Source organism: Hippoglossus hippoglossus, chromosome 1 (genome assembly GCF_009819705.1).
Source record: "Hippoglossus hippoglossus isolate fHipHip1 chromosome 1, fHipHip1.pri, whole genome shotgun sequence".
NCBI classification, from domain to species: domain Eukaryota; kingdom Metazoa; phylum Chordata; class Actinopteri; order Pleuronectiformes; family Pleuronectidae; genus Hippoglossus; species Hippoglossus hippoglossus.
Genome location: NC_047151.1, coordinates 25878876 through 25901836, shown reverse-complemented (window position 1 = coordinate 25901836; position 22961 = coordinate 25878876). Strand labels below are relative to the sequence as shown.

General features: G+C 41.7%; 1 protein-coding gene and 1 long non-coding RNA gene across 2 annotated transcripts in view; one reads left to right on the top strand and one right to left on the bottom strand.

The window, feature by feature from the left end:
- The window catches only part of LOC117761923 (85/88 kDa calcium-independent phospholipase A2-like), a 33535-nt gene extending 24973 nt beyond the window's left edge, over positions 1–8562 (top strand). Inside the window, exon 12 of the mRNA XM_034586281.1 lies at positions 7678–8562. Within this exon, the coding sequence (XP_034442172.1) occupies positions 7678–7695 (18 nt within the window). The 3' untranslated portion in view covers positions 7696–8562. The remainder of the gene's footprint in view (positions 1–7677) is intronic.
- A 4550-nt stretch (positions 8563–13112) lies between these two features.
- On the bottom strand, positions 13113–13619 carry LOC117761995. Its single transcript, XR_004613908.1, has 3 exons — positions 13589–13619; positions 13267–13500; positions 13113–13171 (listed from the first exon to the last, which is right to left on the bottom strand). It is a non-coding gene; the product is annotated as an uncharacterized LOC117761995 (long non-coding RNA).
- Between the last annotated feature and the right edge of the window lie 9342 nt (positions 13620–22961).

The following is a 22961-nucleotide window of genomic DNA, read 5'->3' as shown; positions in this document are numbered from 1 at the left end:
CACATTGCTGCTTTGTATCGTTTTGTGTCGTGCCATTTGCAGCACTATTTGCCATGTGCCTGCACTATCATCCCTAAAGTTTTTACCATCCACGCAGTCAGTCAGACCTCAGTTTCAGTTGCAGTTGTGTGCTTGTTTGCTGTCACTTGGAATTAACCATATACGTATTGAGTTAAGTTTGTGGGAAACTTCCTGTGTGTATTCTTCCTTTGGCCACGTCCCACCCCTCCACAAAATGTCATGGTTGTCAGTTCAGTTGTTTTTGTGTAATCCTGCTAATTTACAAACTAAAACACTGATGATTTATGACGTTTATTCATTGACATTTTTATTGTTGTTTATATTTATATTTAGAAAATCAGAAGGTTTTAAGGTTCTTTGTTTTAGTTTTTTTGAAAAATGAACTTAATTTGAAATTAAAATGTTTTTTACACTTCCTATCTTTCGTTGCTGTAAGAATTATAACATAATATTGACGAACTCTGTTTGAGGGGCCAGCCGAGAATGTTGTCCATGCTAATGCTGATATTTTGCTCAAGGAAATGTTTCCTCTGTGTTTGGGCCTCTCATCTAAATGCAAACGGTATTTTAACTCACTAATATAGAGATTTATACAAACACCTTCCAATAGTGCAGATTTTTGAAGAACCTGGTTTCTGTTTATCCGTGTGTAAAAACAAAACAGAGCATTTTGGAAATGATGATGTCACAGTTTACTTTGCACGTGCCGACTGTTGCTTTGTGTAATGTGCAGACACCAGAAACAACAACAACAATGGCAGCTGTTTACCAGTTTCAGTAGTTGTGTTAGCAGTTCTGGGTCCAGTTACAAGTGTGCAGCTAAATGTAGCAGCACAGCTCCACATTTCAAACATTGACCGGAGCTTGACTTGCTCAATTTTACTTGGAACACATTATTCTTCTCTGGTGTTTGGTGGATTGTTGATCATAGACTTTTTCGCCACCTACTGGCCCAGCAAGCTCGTTTGAGTGTTTGTTGTCTGCAGTAGTTTAGACAAGGCCTTTGTCTCAAGGTTTGTACACAGGATACATCTTTAGTCTTATTGTCCGGGTGAAAACCACAGACTGTTCTGAAAAGACGACGCATATCCACTTCCTCTGGTTGTAGATGGACCACATGGAGCTGATCAAAGCTCTGATGGTGTTCGGTGACGATGTGGAGATCCACAACGACCTGGGAGAAACCCCCGGACTGATCGCTGCACGCACCAGCAAAGGTAAACGAGGCCGGAGGGACGGGGACGAGGGCTTCGAACTGAGAGGGAGACGAATGAACGATTCTGTGAGAAAGAAAGAGAACAGAAAGGAAGTCTGAGTTTTGACAGTGAAATGCTGTGATGAAACTTACTGAGCCTCGTCTGACTGCCTGGGTTTGATTTCATGAGGTTTTATTTGAAAGCACATGTTCTGCTGTTGATAACACAATCTCTGCATGAACATGATTGTATGTAATGAATAACTTTAATCTTTACAGGTGCAATACAGACATTGTTCTGCCATGTAGTGTGATGAAGATTGTTGTTTCTCACGTGCAGAATTTATATTGCATGCTACAGGACAAGAAACAGTCGAAAGACTCTTAATTGTTTAATGTAATTACAATAATGAGGTAACTGTATATTCATAATTGACATTTTTTTTGTTTATTTTGAGATTATTGCAGGAGCATATTTGTTGTTTACACATTGATATGATTGTGTATGAAACTTTCACCTGATTCTCTGAAGCAGAAATGGTGATGAATAGAATTTGCTGTTATTGATTTTGAAAATGCATGATGATGATGATGTTTGCGAACAGCCTGCTCATGATCTCTCTCTCTCTCTCTCTCTCTCTCTCTCTCTCTCTCTCTCTCTGTCTCTCTTTTCTCTCTTTCTGCTTTTTGTGGGGTTTGCATGATTTAACATATTGACTTGCTTGCGTGTGTGTTTGTGTTAACATGATAGGTCCGAATAGAAAGATACTGCTGGACATGCTGTGTAGTGTAGGGGTCCAGCGTTGCCACCCTCCCTCCCCTGGCAGCCCTCCCCCCGTCACCTTCAAGGCCAAGTCTCAAACCATAGGTAAAACCACCTGTTCCTCACATTTACCTCACGGCTCCGCTGGTCAGGGAGGAGCTGTATCTACTGTGAAGCCTTTTTACATTGTCAATCATTCTTTTTATATTCATTGTATATTTTACAGTTGACATGATTGTTTTCAGCCAGATATTTGATCATTTGCAATCTGGGCGTAGACTGAGGGTGAATCCATATTTAACATTGTGAGATGTTGAGGATTGTAGTTTTTATTAAGATAAAGAGAAGTCCTTGTTTATTTTTTCAGATTTAGTTCTACTTACAATACCAAGTATTAAAAAACCTTAAAGTTTCTACCGATCTTTTTATATTAATGTTGCAGATTTGGAGACGACAAAGCTCTCGGGTGTAAAGAAGTCATTTTGTTCTCCTCTGCTGCAGGATGGACAGTCTGCTGTGTCTGGATGGTGGAGGTATCAAGGGTCTCGTGTTGATCCAGATGTTGATCGCTCTGGAGAAAGAGGCCGGTCGATCAACCAGAGAGCTCTTTGACTGGGTCGCTGGCACGAGCACCGGGGGCATCCTGGCCCTCGCTATAGTCCACGGTTTGTGTTTTTCCCTTTCCACTCCACATTGTTTGTATAAAACTGCATCAAAACAATAATGGCGGTTCTTTTACATGTAGGTAAGTCTATGGAGTACCTGCGCTGCTTGTACTTTAGGATGAAGGAGCAGGTATTTAAGGGATCACGACCTTATGAATCCGCACCGCTGGAGGACTTCCTGAAAAAAGAGTTTGGGGAGAACACCAAGATGACAGACGTCCAATACCCGAGGTAACTGTTCTTATGAATGGGCTCACTACACATTAGTCAAAAAAACTTACAGTGGCAGCGAAAAGGCTCTCACAGGCTAAGTAATAAAATGCTCCAGTGTTAGCTACATGATTGTGTAAAGTACTGCACCACAGGAAAATACGCAAAAATAAAACCAATACTCGTAAAAACTTTCCTCAAAGATTCAGTGTTCAGCCAATTAGTTCCATAAAGAAGGCTGCGTTTCTTTCTTGTGGGGATCTGTGTTTCTTCTTAGTTTCTGCTGCTTGGAGAAATTGAATCAACCATCTTGAAATGCAATTTTTTGTTTTACTGTGCCTTTGAAGGTTTGAGCTGATTTTGGGTGAAACCGACTCTGCTCTGAAACCACAGACTGTAAATAAAGATGCTTCCTGCCACTGTACAAAGATGAGGCCAAAATATCCCAGATAAATGTGCTGCCATCTTGTGATTTTGATGTGATTTGGAGCCAGAGCTTGAGCAGTAGTGATCTCTCGACCAATCGTGAGACCGTCTCAGCTGTCAATCATGATGATTCGCGCGGTTTTTCTGGCGTCAAATTACAAATTAAAACCAAACTGAAAAGAAAAATAATAAAATAGATCAGTGTACTTAGAGCTACATAAAACGACAGACACCATCTTCGGAGAAAAATGATGACTTTATAGTGTGGTCCATGTCCCATCCGCTAACATGGAGGAGGTGGGGTTTATGATCAATACTGCAGCCAAGCTTTACATAGAGTCTACATCTGAAACCACTGAGGAAAGTAAAAAATGTATTGATGTAAATTGTCTTCTGCGGCTGGCGGCACTTTATCTGTCTCCTCTCTGACAGTTACTCTTTTCTCTTCCCTCTCACTTGTTTGTGTACAGGGTGATGGTGACCAGTGTCCTGGCAGACAGACATCCAGGCGAGCTGCACATCTTCAGGAACTACAACCCTCCCTCCGTCCGCAGAGAGCCCCCATACGCCACCACTGCCACATTCCAACCAATCACCATCCCACAAGGTAATCCAGAATTACCACTTGTGTGCGTTGGCCTTAGACCAGTGCAGAATAATGGAGTGCATTAAAACTACCACTGGATGGCGACAAATCTTACCTTTGGTGACTTTAAATCTCAATAGTAAAAACAAAGAAAAAAAGAAAAAGCTCTGTGTGAATGTGAGTTTGTGTGTCACTGTGTCCAAGAACAAGTGCACTTGTTGCCGTGTTGTTGTTGCAGGATGGGAGGATGAGGATGTGTTGATAGTAGGATACACAGAGGAGCCGCCCAGAAAGCGTGGGAAGGTGACAGATGAAGGTGTGTGGGTGTGATTGAGAGACGACGAGCATCTGCAAGGAACAGCTTCACAAACAGTCTAATTCTGTCAAAAAGTTTTATTAACTCGTAAATTTAAATACGTTAATGTGTAAACATATGTACTTATGAGGCACAGCAGCAAAGAAATACGTTTCAGCTCTTTGTCCTTCTCACCATCGATCAATGTGTTTGTTTATTGTCGAGCAGTTTGAAAAATTAACCATTAAGTCGTTAAGCATCTTTCTCTGAAGTTTGGAGTCTAAAAACTGCCTTTTCGGCTCATTCTCATATTCTTGTCTTTCCTTCAGAACAACTCGTGTGGCGAGCTGCCCGCTCCAGCGGTGCTGCTCCCACCTACTTCCGACCAATGGCCCGCTTTCTGGATGGAGGGCTGCTGGCCAATAACCCGACACTGGACGCCATGTCAGAAATCCATCAGTACAACAAAGCTGTCAAAGCGGAGGTAGGCACATTGACAGCAGCTTCATATTTGTATTGCTCCCATCCATTAATTGCTCATTCAATCGCTAACCCACGTGGATTTGTTAAGTATATTTGTCTCATTATGTCATTCATCTATCTGTTCCCTCACTTTCTAACTCATCTTAACACTCCTGCCTCTCAGGGCCACAGGGAGGAAATCAAGAAGTTGGGTATAGTCGTCTCCCTTGGGACAGGTAGGCCACTTCATTGTGTCTCATCACAACTAATAATATATTTCATGCTCCGTCTGAACTAAATTCAAAAGTCAAGATCACTTTCTTAATCTGAAAGTGTCAACAACCACTTTGTGCTGGCAAGAGCATGAATGGCATGTCTATCTCATACTATAGCCCTTATTCCTCCTGACCAGTCTATATAAAAGGTACTAAGTTGGACTGGGGGGTGTAGGCACCGTTGTTGTCATGTTGTCTAAAATCCCTCACTGAGGCACAATATCTCAGCGTGTTTGGTTCAGTGTAAACATGCAACAGCTCTGTTCTACCTAGTTGCACAGAAATCTTCATAGTACAGTGATAATAAATTTAGATCAGTGAATACTTGCATCATAAACGTGCTCCCGTGTGTCTGCAGGTAAACCCCCTCAGGTGGTGGTGAGCTCTGTGGATGTGTTCCGACCCTCCAATCCTCTGGAGCTGGCCAAGAGCTTTGTAGGAGCCAAGGAGCTGGGCAAGATGCTGGTGGACTGTGTGAGTTGAGCTACGGCCGCTGCTTCAGTCTCCAACTCTTTGTTTTGTAGTTAAATAAAAAGCCTGTTGGACTCTTAACCATTGATTTCTACTGTCCCATGAGTCAGAGTTGTGTTTTTCACATCTTTGTAGCCTTTTAATTGTCTCTCTCTCTCTGACTGAACAGTGCACAGACTCTGATGGTTGTGCCGTGGACAGAGCCAGAGCCTGGTGTGAGATGATCGACACCATCTATCACAGGTTTGCTGAAAATGAACTTGCTGTGCTTTGGTTCTTTTTCACCACTAACTCTGCTCTCTGCCCTCGTTCGTTTATTCCATCAAAACATCTTTATCACACCACCTTCTCTGTGGCGCACTTTTCATTCTCTCTTATACCCTGATGCTTCCTATACAGTGTTTTAAATAATAAAGACGTGTAACAGACCGCAGGTTTCTGGTTGACAAAGGGTAAACATTTAGCTGCTATAGCTGACCATGACCAATATTCTGATATTGATCTGATTAAGACAATAGGCTGAATAAGACACTGCCATGTAAACAGCATTTTCTGATTATCTTAACCTTACTCATACTCGGAATAAGCAAAAATCAAGACATTTGAAGTATTGCGATCCTCATGTAGACATGTTTACCTCTTAATTGCTTTATAACATCCTATTGGAGTTTTCTACTAACTATTTATCTGTCAAAATAATATCTGATTAAACTCAGTAGTTGGAATATTGTTGTTCATGTAAGCGTAGTAATTGGCAGATAAAGTTGTTTGAACAGAAGAGCAGTCAAATGTGAGTGTGTCAGTCCTCTGGAAGCTTGTGTTGTGCAATAATGCATCAAACGTGATACCATAAAATGGTGTGCCTTTCGGCATTCAATAAATTTGGTTATCAAAATAAAATATAAAATAATAATATTTAATTATTAATATTAAATAATAACTTTAATTGATTAAAGTTACCTCGGGGCACCACCCTTCAAAGGAAGGGAAAAGATAGCCAATTTATTGATTAAGTCTCATAAAAGTACTAACTACAAATTTGGAACTCTGATTAACAATTAAATTAATAACTATAACCAAAATTACCATATAGATAGTTAGCTAAGTTGAAGGATATGGAGTTCTTGACAGTGTAGAGGTTGGCAAAATTCACTTATGCAACATTAATGAAAAAACATTTATGAAAGAAAAACATTTATTATGAATATAATAAAGTATAAAAACACAAATTACTAACGGTGTACTTACTAAAAAAAGATAGGTATGTGAGTATGCATGTGTATGTGTCTGTGTGAGTCAGCGTGCTTTCAAAATGGCGGCTGGACACTTTGAAGATAACCCCCCCCCCCCCCCTATTGGAATGTTTGGGCTCAGAGCTAATTAGGTGAAGAGATATGCGTATATATCACAACCCCACAAATCAAACTTATAAACATCACTAGTAATCCCAGTTGTGTTACCTGTCCGTGGAAAGGGGAAAAAGAGTTGCTGTGCAGTTCGCAGTTTTGTGAAGTCGTCTTGCTGGTTTGTGGCTCCTGCCTTGGTGATTCTGTTGAGCTGTGTAGCTCAGTTGCTGGTTGAAGTTTTCCTGCAGGACATCGCATCGCTGCTAGGAGGTTGGTAGAGCTTGGGTTGCGAGGAGGTTTCCTTGGTGAGATGAGCTGGAAGCTGCACCTTTGAGCTCCTCTCGAAGAGTTGGATGGAAAGAGGCTGGAAAGCCTTCTCCCCTTGGAAGGATTGTAGAAAAGAGACAGAAGAAAGTGGGGACAGGCCTTATATTGGCCCGGTGACCTCACAGGTCATGGGGTCCAGAGTGACCAATGGGAGTTGAAACCTGTGTCCCTGGGGGGGGTTTCGCACCTCTGTGTGACGTTGCTGCACCCTGGGAGGCCTTGCTCTGGTTTGCTCCAGACAAAGGGACATGCGGCTTCAGGCTTTTGACTACCATATAGGCCGAACTTTGGTCTCACAAAAACCAGGTCCCAACACTTGTTAATGCAATAATTTCAGAAAATCTATCTGGGATCAGAAATCCTCATATACTGTAAACCATTTATATGGACATTAGTATACAGAGCTATGCATAACTCCTATTATCCTCAGTGGCTCATTTGCAGTTTCATATTAATGTCTGTGAACCCGAAAGTAACTCTTGACAAACCCCTGTGTTAATTTGTGCAGATTGAGCCCCCAGCTGTCACAGGAGGTGATGCTGGATGAGGTGAGTGACGCGGTCCTGGTGGACATGCTGTGGGAAACTCAGATGTATCTATATGAGAAGAGAGATATCCTCCGATCCCTGGCCAATCTGCTCCTGGATAAATGACCGCATGAGAAAATCGCAGGGAGATGGAGGCTGAGAAGATGGGACCACGAGGGCAGAAGAGATGGTGCATATCAGGAGAGGATGAGAGTAACTGGTCAAGGCACGAAGCCATTGGTATGATACAAATACTGAAATCTAATGGAGGAAACAACTGACTTCACATTGCGTAATAAACAGCAAGTTATGTAGCATCATGTGACCTTATCACTGACCTTATCATTATCGTGGTTTATCAAGTTTTCTGTTTGTGCACGAAGCAGTGAAGGGCAGAGTGTAGAGTTGGCCTTCCGGAAGTATGTGAATACAGGCTCAACGTATGAGGAAGTGGTATCAACCAAATCAGACAGGATGTACCACATGTCCGCTAACTGTGGTTTTATGATCTTCGCAGTGTTTGGCCTCAAATAGAGTCTGAACAGGTTCTAATCCATTTCTGATTGGTTGTGTTTAAACTAAAACACTTGTCACATTCTTCCTTCACATTCTCCATGAGGTGATATGGTGTGTATAATGAAGCACTTAGATGATGTGGGCAATATTAAAAAGTGCTGCCTTATGTGTCTGGGACCCAAATTTAAACCATTTCATATGTCCACAATTCTTTTTCATGCCTTTATAATTTATTCATACTGACTTTGAACAGGGTATCTAACTTCACAGCGACATATTTTAAATATTTAACTACTATGATGGGACCGGAGACTAGACTTGAATTATCAACTGAGTTGAAAGACAAAGAATGAGACGACTCAATGCAACCTGCAGAACTTTAACTTGAGGCAACAAATTAATTCCTATGTTTTTTGTATGTGGATTAATTACTGAAGTGTATACTGGTATGATAATAAAAATATATTAATATTTACAGATGATGTATCCATGACTGATTTGTTTCTTTAATCCATGTGGTTTGTAGTTTAATTCATTCTGTGTCTTTCTGCCCCTGTATGTTTGATTCATTAATCACTGTGGCCATTAAAGAAGTAAAAGCAGAAAACTGACTTGACTTTATTTAAAGGTACAATCCGTTGTCTATTAATCTGAAGTTTATTTTAATGCAAACAAGTTAAACAACAATATTAAACACTGGTGCTGTAAAAAACTATTCAACAGTTTGGTGCAGTATAAAAACATATTTATTAATTCTGGTGCTGTAAAAAATATTTGGTAAGAATGAAGCCAGAAGAGATGACATAACAAATATTTCATTAGAGATATATATATATATATACATGCGTTATATAAATCAAAAATATAGTGTAAATGCAAATGAAATGTAGAAGTATAGACACATTTAGCTTGACATTAGTCACCACAAATAATTAAAAACACAAAAATGTTAGCCTATTAGCTTCAGTCAATAGCATAAGGCTTCACCACAGAAAAATCCTTTGGTGTCAGATTTTTTAGCCGTTAGCTTTCTGTAACTTAACGGCTGATACCCAAATGAGAATTGTTTTAAAACAGAAGCCGAAATTCCTTAAAACAAATTAATTGTTTAGGAAGCAAGTAGTTAAGCTTAGCTAGCTTTAGCCTACAGGGTTGCTAGCATGACTTCACAAAAGTCCCATCTTAGCAAGTAAAGATTTAGCTCTTTAGCTAGCGTAGCTGCATCCAGCTAGTAAATGTGTAAGAAGAACTACTCGACTTGCATCTTTTTTCTGTGCCTTTGACTTCAGTGACATTTAGAGACGACCATTAGCCAACATTGTTAAAGTTAGCAGTCGCTGAAAACCGGCATCAACAAGTCACTTCATGCTGGGTGAGTATTTTTCTCTTTTTCAAAGAACCGTACGTTAGCTTCCTGTAACGCGAGATCTGTTGTTACCCAAGTAAATATGAACATAAACAGTTTATTTTAAAAGTTCTTTATTTGAATCTAATGTTAGAGAAAGAAGTAATATAACTATTATTAGCTATCATCGGCCTAGAGATTAGTTAACATTTTTAGCTAGGAGATTTCTGATCTGGTAAACCAGCCTGTAATGTTAACCTTCACCAACCGTTTATAAGATTTTATTAATTTCTAAGATGGTGTGTAAAATATCTCGCTGGAGAAAGCACGACCGTGGTAAGTGAGGCAGATAATTAAGTATAACAGTTTAACTGAATGCTGTCATTAGCATTGGCTAATGGGAGATACACTTAAATTTAAGCTAGCGTTACATTTACAGCGTTTATTCATTGATGTTTTTTAAGGTTGTTTATATTTATATTCAGAAAATTAGAAGGTTTGGAATGTTCTTGTTTTAGTTTTTTAGAAAATGTACTGATGTAAGTGAAAACATTTGAAATGAAACAACTGTTTACACTTCGTACCTTTCGTTGATGGAAGATAATTTATAACATAATGTGACGAACGCTGTTTGAGGGGCCCCCTGGGAATCTTTGCTTGGGGCCCCAATAGACTTTAGAATCTCCACTGTGTGTCGGAAACGTGGGTATTTTGTATCATGCAGGATAATCAATAGCGCTACAGAACATTTTGTTGTAACCTTGATTAAGTCATGATCCCAACATTTCACAGAAGTAGTAGTATTTCTTTAAGGGTTGTTGATGCACAGTGAAGAGTACCAGTCAGTAATGTAGTTTTAACAGACTGGTCACTGAAACTAAAACTTCCTGCTTCCTAAAACAGGCGGTGACTGTTTGTCAGGGCTCTCAAATGTGCTGTTGAGGCATCAAGAAGCTGGAGATGTGCATCACAGGAAGCTGCACAGCAAACTGATGCCCCTCAACGCACAGTAAGTGCAATGCAGAGATAATGACAGGAACAGTTATCATGTTCCATACATCACCTTGTCCACGCTAATGCTGATATTTTACAAAACGGAAAATGTCCTTGTTTGGTGGATTGTTGATCCTCGACTTTATCGCCACCTACTGGCCCAGCATGCTTGTTTGAGTGTTTGTAGTCTTGTTGCTCTCGTCGTGACAGAGATACCATCAGAGATATTAAGGAAAACAAAATTCGTGTCGAAGGAGATTTCTATTTTTAATGGAGGGGGAAATATCAGATAAAAAAATAGGCCTTTGTTTATAGCGATGTACTAAATTTAGAGGTCCACTAACAGGCCAGTTTGCCTGAAAGTGGAAATAGAAATGCATTTATAGACTGTGTTTACTCGGGTGTTGTTTCGGGTGTAAACCTGACAACAGCATAGGGGCTTTGCTCTTCTTCTTGGGGCTGATGTGACTGGATTTGTGAGTAGAGAGCATCTCTGTTGTTGGGGAATTGAACGCTGCTTTAGAGAATATCATCCTCCTCTATTGGTTGAGCCGAGATGTTCTCGTACACTTGACCAGGGCTTATCTGATGAAGAGACAAGAGAAACATTTTTATTAAATATTTCTGTGTATTTAAAATTCTCTTAATGAAATTAACAGATTCCAAATGGAGGTCAAATGAATGGGAGGGTTCAATATAGCTGCATTTGCCTGGAATGACTCTTGATGTATATAAAATTCAAAACTGAATTGTACTGAGAAAATAAAACGTGATTTATGTACAGTATTGTTAAATAAAACATTCATGGAACATATGGGACAATGCATCTCTGTTTCATTAGAACAATGGTTGAAGCTGCTGTTTGGACTCGGTTGAACTCTCTGAATAGATGAGGACGTTTGTCTAATGGAAGAAACTGTTAAAATTCTCTGCTTTACCTCCTCCAAGTTGAAGGAGGTTTCAGTTCTAGGAGACTGGATGGAAGTCATCTTTCTTCTAGAGAGTGAAATGAAGAGGTGAAGCCAGGTTAGTGTGAAAGAGAATGTGAAAGTCATTGCTTTGAAGCAGAGCACAGTGATGCTCACCTAATCCACAAGAAGATGGAGGTGGGTATTACAACCAGGATAAGAACAACGATTCTTATGACTGCTTGAGTCCATTTTCTTCTTCTGTGGACAGTGAGCATCTTTTGAAGAGAGCTCTTTTGGAGCATTTTAACCTTGCAGGAGTAGTTTCCTGCATGTTCACTGCTGACGGGGTCTAGAACCAGGTACTTGCTTTGTGTTTTTGTCAGATTCAGAGGTTGATTGTTCAAGTACCAAATGTAGTTCATGTTGTCCGTCAGAGGACAACTGGTTCTGCAGGTCAGCGTGACTCTCTGCCCCTCGGTCACCTCCGCAGAAGGACTAAACTTCACTTTCAGATCTGAAAGATGAGATTGGTCAGTTGATAAAGACGTTCCTGAACAAGTGTCTTCTAAAACAACCCAAATAACCAAGAAGGGTAAATGGAATTAGTTTGTTGAATTAGTTGCCTTATTATTATCGATAGTAACTCTCTATAGAAAGTATGCAGGTATTTAATCTAAATACTGTACCTACCTGTGACGACCAAAGTCACCCCAGGAACAGCCGGCCATCTCCCTGCATCACTTCCTATTCTGAATATGTATTCTGCTGAGTCATTCTTGTTCAGTTTATTGATAGTCAGGATGTGGCTGTTCATCACTCCATGAAACTTAATACGATCTGTATTCGTTATCAGCTCTTCACCAGCTGCCATATCACTTCTCCTATTCTTATACCACAATTTAGACATCGACTGATTGTTCTTCGGATCCGAGTATTCACTGGAGATGTTCACTGAGGAACCTTGCAGAGCACAGATCCTCCTGTTGACATAATTCACTCTGGAGCAGTATTTATCCTGAATACCTGAAACAGAGATTTTAAACAAATCATCAAACAGTTTATCTTTCTCCCATTTACAGGCTCTTGACTCAAATCGTTTATGAATTATAACAGACCACAAACGAGCTCATACTCACAAACTTCATCTGAGAACAAGTGCTCTACAGCACAGGAGTAAGAGACAGGAGAGGAGCTGAGAACTCGTTGTGGTTCCATCTCCAATCGTCTGTTTTTGTACCATGTGATGGTTTGAGCTTCAGTCTGTGGACAGCTGGTGTTACAGGCCAGTTTGAAATACCACCAGTCTTCAGTCTTTTGAACATGTACTTGTACTTCTGTTGGGAGAGAATAAAAAAACAAACTGCTTCTCACCACTTCATCTCTGCCACGTTAATCGAGATGGGCTAATAACTTGAGTGACCAAATAGTTACTGGATAATCCCTGCCATGTAATGATGAGTGAAAATCCATCCATACTTTCTTTAGTTAATTTGTACACATACACACACACGTTTCCATTCTTGACCAATTCATGCCTAACCTTAACCCAACCAGAACTCATATCTCATGGTCCCTAACCAGGACCTCAGTATGACCGGGCTTCAACGTCTAAGGTAACTAACGATCTCTGGTCAAACACTGTCGATCTTTTAAATTGTGAGAACATTATTTAAAGGATTTAGACGTATGGGATTGGGAGTGTGTTTGTGTGTAATTATTTGTGAAACTTCACCTCTGGGATATGTGATGGAGCACGGCTCATCTTCTGGTCTCTGCTGATTTGAGCACATTCTGCCTTTAGCATAGGTCACAGTGAAGCAGGCTGATGTGAGAGAAGCTGGACAAAAGAAAAACGACATTCTGTGGTGAACAGTGTTTCACAAGCTTTACAATTCAAGGCACCAGGATATGGAGCCACATGTTGTCACTCACCCACTGAGACTTCAGGGGCTCTGAGATGCTCGTAGCCTTTGAGAGCACAGGAGTATGTGACTGATTCCTCGCTGCTGATTAGCTCCTGGTACCAAGGAGACGAGTCCTGATAGAGAAACTCTGTGTTCTTGTACCAGATATAGACCACAGGGCTTTCAGTCAGAGGACAACTGCTGCTGCACATCAGGGACACTGTCTTTTCTCCTGTGGCAGGAAACACCTTCACCTGCAGGTCTGAGATGATGTTGAATAAAACAAGAATTAATGCACTGATGTTATTTTTGCAGTAATAAATTCATAATAAATAACTGAACCACTGTACCTGCAACAAGGAGCTGAATTTCTCCCCCCTGGCATTTATTTAGTTTGTCATTAACGTCACTACAACAGTAAGTGTTTTTATCACTCTCTCTCAGATCATTGATTGTAATTGTGAAGTTGCTCTCTTCAGATATGTTCACACGTTTTCCATCTGCAAAGATCTGATCTTGAACCTTCTTGTTGTCCTCCCAGCGAACAGTGAACCATTTCATGCTTGATTTGGGAAGTTGAGCTGAGCAGTGTAGATCCACTGATGAACCTTTTAAGGCACAGATGCTGTTTGCTCCAACCCCTTTAACAGAAAAGCATTTTTATAGTTCTTCAATCTACAATTGACTAATATGCTGATAAACATTTTAATTTCTTATGGTTCAGTTACGATTCACAGTTAGTATTGTAGAAATAAACGGTCATTCATACCTGAGATGTACAGGAACAAACCCATGAACACACATTCAGCTCCTGTCGACAACATGGCCAGTGTTGTCTTCAGCTTCTCAACAGAAAGTATGACTTTTTGTGAAAGCTCATCAAAAATCAAAACTTTAAATGGTAAAAATCTATCAAAGAGTAAATAAAAGACTGAAGTCAGAATGGTCTGATTGTCTGTGTGAGACTGTTTGTCAGATCTCAACTTGTAAGAAATCACTTCCTCATAAAAAGAGCTCTATGCATTTCCTCTTTTATGTGACTCGCCTACTAACGTTCTAGATTGTGTAACTGTGGCTTCTAGATACTGACAGTAACGTCAGTAAAGCTTTGCCTTGCAGCAACGTTCTCACAACTTAAACACCATGTACATGACGTCATAACCACAAACTCACAAGTTTCATTTGTAAGCAGCAATAGTCTCTTAATATTCATGGAAGTGTTTTGGATGTAACATAATAAACCTAGAGTTCCATCTCCCTTTGCCATTTTACAAGTTTCTTAGCTGTTGCTAACATTAAACTAATTTGAAACTAGAATGTTGCTCTGACAGTCCATACCTCCACCAAGGCTAATAAGTATTATGTAATATGTCAAAGCAGCGTTTTCAGTTAATTATCCAGACGGTGGCGGCCACCAGATTGTAGTTTGTTCCACCACATTTTCATAATCAACCAAACCACTTTTACGCTTCTCTTATTATTATAACATGGAATCTCTAGATTGGTGTTTTGCCACATTGCTGCATTGTATCGTTTTGTGTCGTGCAATTTGCAGCACTATTTGCCATGTGCTTGCACTATCATCTCTAAAGTTTTTACCATCCACGCAGTCAGTCAGACCTCAGTTTCAGCTGCAGTTGTGTGCTTGTTTGCTGTCACTTGGAATTAACCATATACGTATTGAGTTAAGTTTGTGGGAAACTTCCTGTGTGTATTCTTCCTTTGGCCACGTCCCACCCCTCCACAAAATGTCATGGTTGTCAGTTCAGTTGTTTTTGTGTAATCCTGCTAATTTACAAACTAAAACACTGATGATTTATGACGTTTATTCGTTGACATTTTTTATTGTTGTTTATATTTATATTTTGAAAATTAGAAGGCTTTGTTTTATTTTTTTTGAAAAATGAACTTAATTTGATGTTAAAATGTTTTTTACACTTCCTATCTTTCGTTGCTGTAAGAATTATAACATAATGTTGACGAACTCTGTTTGAGGGGCCAGCCGAGAATGTTGTCCATGCTAATGCTGATATTTTGCTGAACGAACATGTTTCCTCTGTGTTTGGGCCTCTCATCTAAATGCAAACGGCATTTTAACTCACAAATACAGAGATTTTTACAAAACGCCTTCCAATCGTGCCGATTTTTGCAGAACCTGGTTTCTGTTTATCCGTGTGTAAAAACAAAACAAAGCATTTTGGAAACGATGATGTCACAGTTTACTTCACACGTGCCGACTGTTGCTTTGTGTAATGAGCAGACACCAGAAACAACAACAACAATGGCAGCTGTTTACCAGTTTCAGTAGTTGTGTTAGCAGTTCTTGGTCCAGTTACAAGTGTGCAGCTAAATGTAGCAGCACAGCTCCACATTTCAAACATTGACCGGAGCTTGACTTGCCCAATTTTACTTGGAACACATTATTCTTCTCTGGTGTTTGGTGGATTGTTGATCATAGACTTTTTCGCCACCTACTGGCCCAGCAAGCTCGTTTGAGTGTTTGTTGTCTGCAGTAGTTTAGACAAGGCCTTTGTCTCAAGGTTTGTACACAGGATACATCTCACCGGGTGAAAACCACAGACTTTACTGAAAAGACGAATGACGCATATCCACTTCCTCTGGTTGTAGATGGACCACATGGAGCTGATCAAAGCTCTGATGGTGTTCGGTGACGATGTGGAGATCCACAACGACCTGGGAGAAACCCCCGGACTGATCGTTGCACGCACCAGCAAAGGTAAACGAGGCCGGAGGGACGGGGACGAGGGCTTCGAACTGAGAGGGAGACGAATGAACGATTCTGTGAGAAAGAAAGAGAACAGAAAGGAAGTCTGAGTTTTGACAGTGAAATGCTGTGATGAAACTTACTGAGCCTCGTCTGACTGCCTGGGTTTGATTTCATGAGGTTTTATTTGAAAGCACGTTGAAAGCAAAATTATTGTATGTAATGAATAACTTTAATCTTTACAGGTGCAATACAGACATTTTTCTGCCATGTAGTGTGATGAAGATTGTTGATTCTCACGTGCAGAATTTATATCTCATGCTACAGGACAAGAAACAGTCTAAAGACAAGGAGGGGGGGGGGCACAGCAGCGTGAAGTCCGCTGCTAGGATGAACAACGCGGTTGTCATCTTTCTACACAGCGTAGAGAAGGCGAACACGGTGGTGGCGACTGGGATCGAAGTGAGCGATACGTTCGTATCAGTTCTGCCTCTCGCCACCGGCGGTTAAAGTGACTCTGTCCAACGTCCCCCGTTCATTAGAGACGAGACTTTGATAAGAGAACTGTCCAGACACGGAAAGATAGTGTCTCAAGTTAAGAAAGTGTCCTCAGGATGCAGGTCCCCTCTGCTAAAACACGTGATGTCCCACAGAAGGCATCTATTTATGATTCTGAACAACAGGACTGAGAACCTGAACCTGGTGTTTAAACTCAGAGTGGAAGAGTTTGACTACATGATTTTTGTGACATCAAATAACACAAAGTGCTTCAGCTGTGGGAAGGAAGGACACCAAGCTAAAGTATGTCCACAGAGAAATAAAACAGCTGACACTCAGGAACAACAGGAGGGGACAGGGGGCGTCCAGCAGGAAGGTCAGGAGGGACAGGAGGGGACAAGTGGAGTCCAACAGGAGAGTCAGGTGAGTGAGGAGGGACAGGAGGTCACAGGGGAGATCCCAAAGGAAGGTCAGGTGAGTGAGGAGGGGACAGGGGAGGTCCCAAAGGAAGGTCAGGTGAGTGAGGAAGGACAGGAGGGGACAGGGGGGGTCCAACAGGTAGATCAGGTGAGTGAGGAAAGACAGGAGGGGACAGGGGGGGTCCAACAGGTAGATCAGGTGAGTGAGGAAGGACAGGAGGGGACGGGGGGGGGTCCAACAGGTAGATCAGGTGAGTGAGGAAGGACAGGAGGGGACAGGGGGGGTCCAACAGGTAGATCAGGTGAGTGAGGAAGGACAGGAGGGGACAGGGGGGGTCCAACAGGGCCAAGTAAGCGAGATTGACATGGAGAGAGATGAGGACGTGCTTAAAGTTCCTCATCTGAAAAGAAAGACCAGGAGCAACAGTGGAAGCTCAAAGGCAAAAAAAGGAGCAGTGAAGAAAGGAGGGAGAGGAGCAGCAGAGTCCGAGTCCAACATGGAGACCGACTCTGCTGACAGTGAATCCTCCGACTTCAGGACAGGAAGCCAGAAGAGCACAAGAAGCTACAGTGTGGGGAAGATAAAAGTGTTTCTCCAGAAAACAAAGAATATGAAAGGATTGAAGATTATTTCTCTGATAAAGAGCAGCTCTCAAACTCTGCCCGGCTGCTCATGAGCAGCAAAGGCAGAGGAGGCTTCACTGACCAGGAAATATATAGACTAAAGAAGATTGTTCAAAGAATTAGACAAGAGAAGAACAATGATGAAGATGATGAATAAAGTTTTACATCCTGATTATCAATCAGTCCTGTTTTTGTGTGGGGTTTTTATATTTTACAACATGAGTCTTTTAAACATTAGTTCGTTGAATATAAACGGAGCCAGAGACTCTGTGAAGAGGTCTCTGATGTTCCAGCAAATGAAACTTAAAAGAAACTCATAGTGACTCAAAAAATGAGAATGGCTGGAAAAGAGAGTGGGAGGGGCAGGTGGTCCTGAGCCACCTAAGCACAACTAGTGGGGGGGGTGGGCATCATCTTCTCCAAGAGCTTCACACCAGAGTCTTTGGAAGTGGAGGAGGTGGTGTGAGGGCAAAGGTTGAGCAGTTTTATTTTGTTTTTATGAATGTTTATGATCCGGTCTCAGGACCCGACAGAGTCTGTTTTTAAAGGTTTTAGACACAGTTTTAAGCAAAGTTAAAATTGATGATTTTTTATTTTTAGGAGATTGTAATTGTACAGAAGATGATGTTTTAGACAGGAACCACCTAGAGCCCCACAGAGCATCGCAGCATGCACTGAGGCAGCTGCTGCAGGCTCATGACCTGTGTGATGTGTGGAGAAGGATGAATGATAATAAAAGACAATACACCTGGACTAATTGCAGAGGGAATCTGATTTCCATGGCGAGATTGGACCGGTTTTATTGTTTTAAACATAATCTTAACATCTTCAAAAAGTGCAGTATACTCCCTGTTGGTTTTACGGATCACGCGCTGGTTGTGTGCAACGTTTTTATCTCTAAATTAAAGTCCAGAAGTGCATACTGGCATTTTAACATGTCTCTTTTATGTGATGCACATTTTACGGATGTTTTTAAGTTTTTTTGGAGCGGTTTTAAAGAAAGAAAAAATGATTTTCTTTCTTTAAAACTGTGGTGGGACTGTGGGAAGGTGGAGATAAAGCAGCTCTGTCAACAGTATACTCTCAATGTTACAAGAGACATTACCAGATCTATGGAGGATCTAGAGACGGAAATTGTTGCTGAATTTAATAGATTCCACTGGAAATCAAGATCATATTAAAGATCTCAAGTCTAAAAAATCTGCTCTTGCAGACCTACTGGGCACTAAGGCTCAGGGGGCGCTGGTCAGGTCACGGTTCCAGACGGCAGCGCTCATGGATGCACCATCAAAATTCTTCTTTGGACTGGAGAAGAAGAACGGACAAGGCCGACTCATCCACACTCTGCGATCTCCTGAAGGAGAAGAACTCAGTGACAGCAAGGAGATCCGGAAGAGAGCCGTGAGTTTTTATAATGATCTGTACAAAAGTGAATACACCGAGAACAATGCCATGTATGAATCTTTCTGTGGAGAGCTGCCCAAAGTCCCTCAAGACGTGAACACTGGGTTGGAGGGCCCCCTGTCGATGCAAGAACTCTACACGGCCCTGCAGAGCATGGAGGGGGGAAAGGCCCCTGGTATCGACGGGATTCCGGTAGAGTTTTTTAAAGAGTTCTGGAATGAGATTGGGCGAAGATCTTTTAACTGTTTTTAACGAGAGTTTTAGAGACTTGGTGCTGCCGATAAGCTGCAGGAGGGCGGTAATAACTCTCCTGCCAAAAAAAGGAGATCTTCAGGAGATCAAAAACTGGCGTCCTGTGTCGCTCCCATGCACAGATTATAAAATCCTTTCCAAAGCGCTGGCAAACCGTCTGAGAGAGGTGATGGATCAGGTGATTCACCAAGACCAGACCTACTGTGTGCCTGGTAGGTCTATCCTGGACAATGTGTCCTTAATTCGGGATATTGTGGACTTCTCTAGTTCATTAGGCATAAAAACTGGTCTCATTTCTCTAGACCAGGAAAAGGCTTTTGACCGGGTTGAGCACCTTTACCTCTGGAAGACTCTGGAGAGGTTCGGCCTCAGCCCATGTCTCATAGCTATGATCAAGGTTTTGTATCAGGACATTGAGAGTGTACTGAAGATTAATGGAGGCCTGAGTGCACCTTTTAAAGTGCACAGGGGGGTGAGACAGGGCTGCTCGTTCTCAGGGATGTTATACGCACTTTCTATTGAACCCATGCTAAATAAGATAAGAGCTAACATTGAAGGTTTGATTTTAAATGATTTAAACACATTTTATCAGCATATGCAGACGACATCATCGTCAGTGTAAAAAACCAGAAGGATATTTAAGAACTCGGAAAAATTGTCAGTGATTTTAAAACCATGTCAGCTGCCAGAGTGAACTGGGGGAAAAGTGAAGCGTTGGAAGTTGGGAGGGGGGAGGGGGGGCTACCCAGTCTGCCGGGGGGGTTGACGTGGAAAAGAGACGGTCTCAAGTACCTGGGGGTATATGTCGGCAATGAGTCCATAGTTCAGAAGAACTGGGAGGGGTTGGCTGAGAAAATACAAGGGAGACTCAACAAGTGGAAATGGCTGAAACCACAATTATCGTACAGAGGCAGAACATTAATAATCAATAACCTGGTAGCTTCTGCTCTGTGGCACCGGCTCGCCTGCATGGAACCACCAAAAGGACTCACACAAAAACTACAAGCCATTTTAACAGATTTATTTTGGGACAGATTACACTGGGTGCCCCAGTGTGTATTGTTTTTACCAAAGGAGGAGGGGGGGCAAGGGCTGGTGCACATCCAAAGCAGGGCAGCCACTTTTAGATTACAGTTCATCCAGAAATATCTCGCAGGTCCACAGGATGTTGTTTGGAGACAAGTGACAAGCAGCATCCTGAGGGGGACAACTGGTCTGGGGTTAGACATGGCACTGTTCTTAATGGATTTTAAGGTTCTAACACTTTACGGATTATCTCCTTTTTATCAGTCACTTTTTAAGACATGGAACCTTTTTTAATGGAAAAGGCTGGAACCTGCAAACTCTCTGCACTGGCTATTGGAAGAGCCGCTAATCAATGGAGCCAGGCTGGATGTCCAGAGCAGCTCAACACCAGGCCTCACCAGCATGCTGTGCACCACCGGAGCTGTAACCCTGAGGAAGATGGTCGATGCAGCAGGTCCTGGACTGACCGACATCCCGGCTGTGGCTTCTCTCATCGGACAGAGGTCCATGCGACAGGCAGAGAGAATTTTAAACCTATGGATTAAGAGACTCACAGACGAGGAGCTAAAGATGCTACAGGAGTACAGTACTGGAACGGAAACCCCCGACGACAGCGACCCTTTCCCAGAGTTGGGTTTTACTCCAAATCTGGACGGGCTCACAGGACCTTTTTTAAATAAAACGGACTGGAAACAGGTAGAACTGCACACAGCCAAAGGAAGAGCCATGTATGAATGTTGTGTTTTAACCCTGAACAGAAGCAAGCGTGAGGACTAACACGGTGTGGAGGAGAAGACTGGATGTGGACAGCAAGGTCAAACCAGTGTGGAGGGTTTTATACAAACCACCGTTGAAGAAGAGGACTGGTGACCTGCAATGGAGGATTTTACACGGTGCCATCGCGGTTAACAGTTTTATTTCTATCATCAACCCAACATTCAAATGCAATTTTCCATTTTGTGGAGAAGCAGAAACAGTTTTTCATGCTTTTTATGATTGTAAAAGACTCTGTTACCTTTTTAATACACTTCAGAATGTTTTTAAACAGTTTGAAGACCCATGGAATAAGAGTGCCTTCATCCTAGGAGTTGGTTATAGAAAATCCAACCCTAGCAAGTGGAAATTATTAAACTGGATAGTAGGAGAAGCCAAAATGTCCATCTACAGCAGCAGGAAGAACAGAGTAGAGGACAGGACAGGACAAGAAGCACTTCCTGTTTTTATCTCGCTGCTGAAGGCCAGAGTCTGGGTAGATTTTAGGTTTTTTAAAGAAATGAAGAACATGGATGACTTCATCAAACAGTGGTGTTTTAATGACGTAATATGTTCTGTGATTGACGATGTTTTAATATTTAATATTATTTTCTAGGTAGGTTTTAATATTGTTCTGAAATGTACTGTACAGATCCACTTATTGTCATTGAAACATTGACAGTAGTTTTGTATAAATTTTGAAAATAAAGGTTTTAAAAATCAAAAACTCTAAAAAACTGTAAAATACATCAGTGTACTTAGAGCTACATAAAACGACAGACACCATCTTCGGAGAAAAATGATGACTTTATAGTGTGGTCCATGTCCCATCCGCTAACATGGAGGAGGTGGGGTTTATGATCAATACTGCAGCCAAGCTTTACATAGAGTCTACATCTGAAACCACTGAGGAAAGTAAAAAATGTATTGATGTAAATTGTCTTCTGCGGCTGGCGGCACTTTATCTGTCTCCTCTCTGACAGTTACTCTTTTCTCTTCCCTCTCACTTGTTTGTGTACAGGGTGATGGTGACCAGTGTCCTGGCAGACAGACATCCAGGCGAGCTGCACATCTTCAGGAACTACAACCCTCCCTCCGTCCGCAGAGAGCCCCCATACGCCACCACTGCCACATTCCAACCAATCACCATCCCACAAGGTAATCCAGAATTACCACTTGTGTGCGTTGGCCTTAGACCAGTGCAGAATAATGGAGTGCAGTAAAACTACCACTGGATGGCGACAAATCTTACCTTTGGTGACTTTAAATCTCAATAGTAAAAACAAAGAAAAAGCTCTGCGTGAATGCAAATCCCTCCATGTGAGTTTGTGTGTCACTGTGTCCAAGAACAAGTGCACTTGTTGCCGTGTTGTTGTTGCAGGATGGGAGGATGAGGATGTGTTGATAGTAGGATACACAGAGGAGCCGCCCAGAAAGCGTAGGAAGGTGACAGATGAAGGTGTGTGGGTGTGAATGAGAGACGACGAGCATCTGCAAGGAACAGCTTCACAAACAGTTTAATTCTGTCTTTAAATTTAAGTTTTATTAACTCCTAAATTGAAATATGTTAATGTTTAAACATACGTACTTATGAGGCACAGCAGCAAAGAAATACGTTTCAGCTCTTTGTCCTTCTCACCATCGATCAATGTGTTTGTTTATTGTCGAGCAGTTTGAAAAATGAACCATTAAGTCGTTAAGCATCTTTCTCTGAAGTTTGGAGTCTAAAAACTGCCTTTTCGGCTCATTCTCATATTCTTGTCTTTACATCAGAACAACTCGTGTGGCGAGCTGCCCGCTCCAGCGGTGCTGCTCCCACCTACTTCCGACCAATGGGCCGCTTTCTGGATGGAGGGCTGCTGGCCAATAACCCGACACTGGACGCCATGTCAGAAATCCATCAGTACAACAAAGCCGTCAAAGCGGAGGTAGGCACATTGACAGCAGCTTCATATTTGTATTGCTCCCATCCATTAATTGCTCATTCAATCGCTAACCCACGTGGATTTGTTAAGTATATTT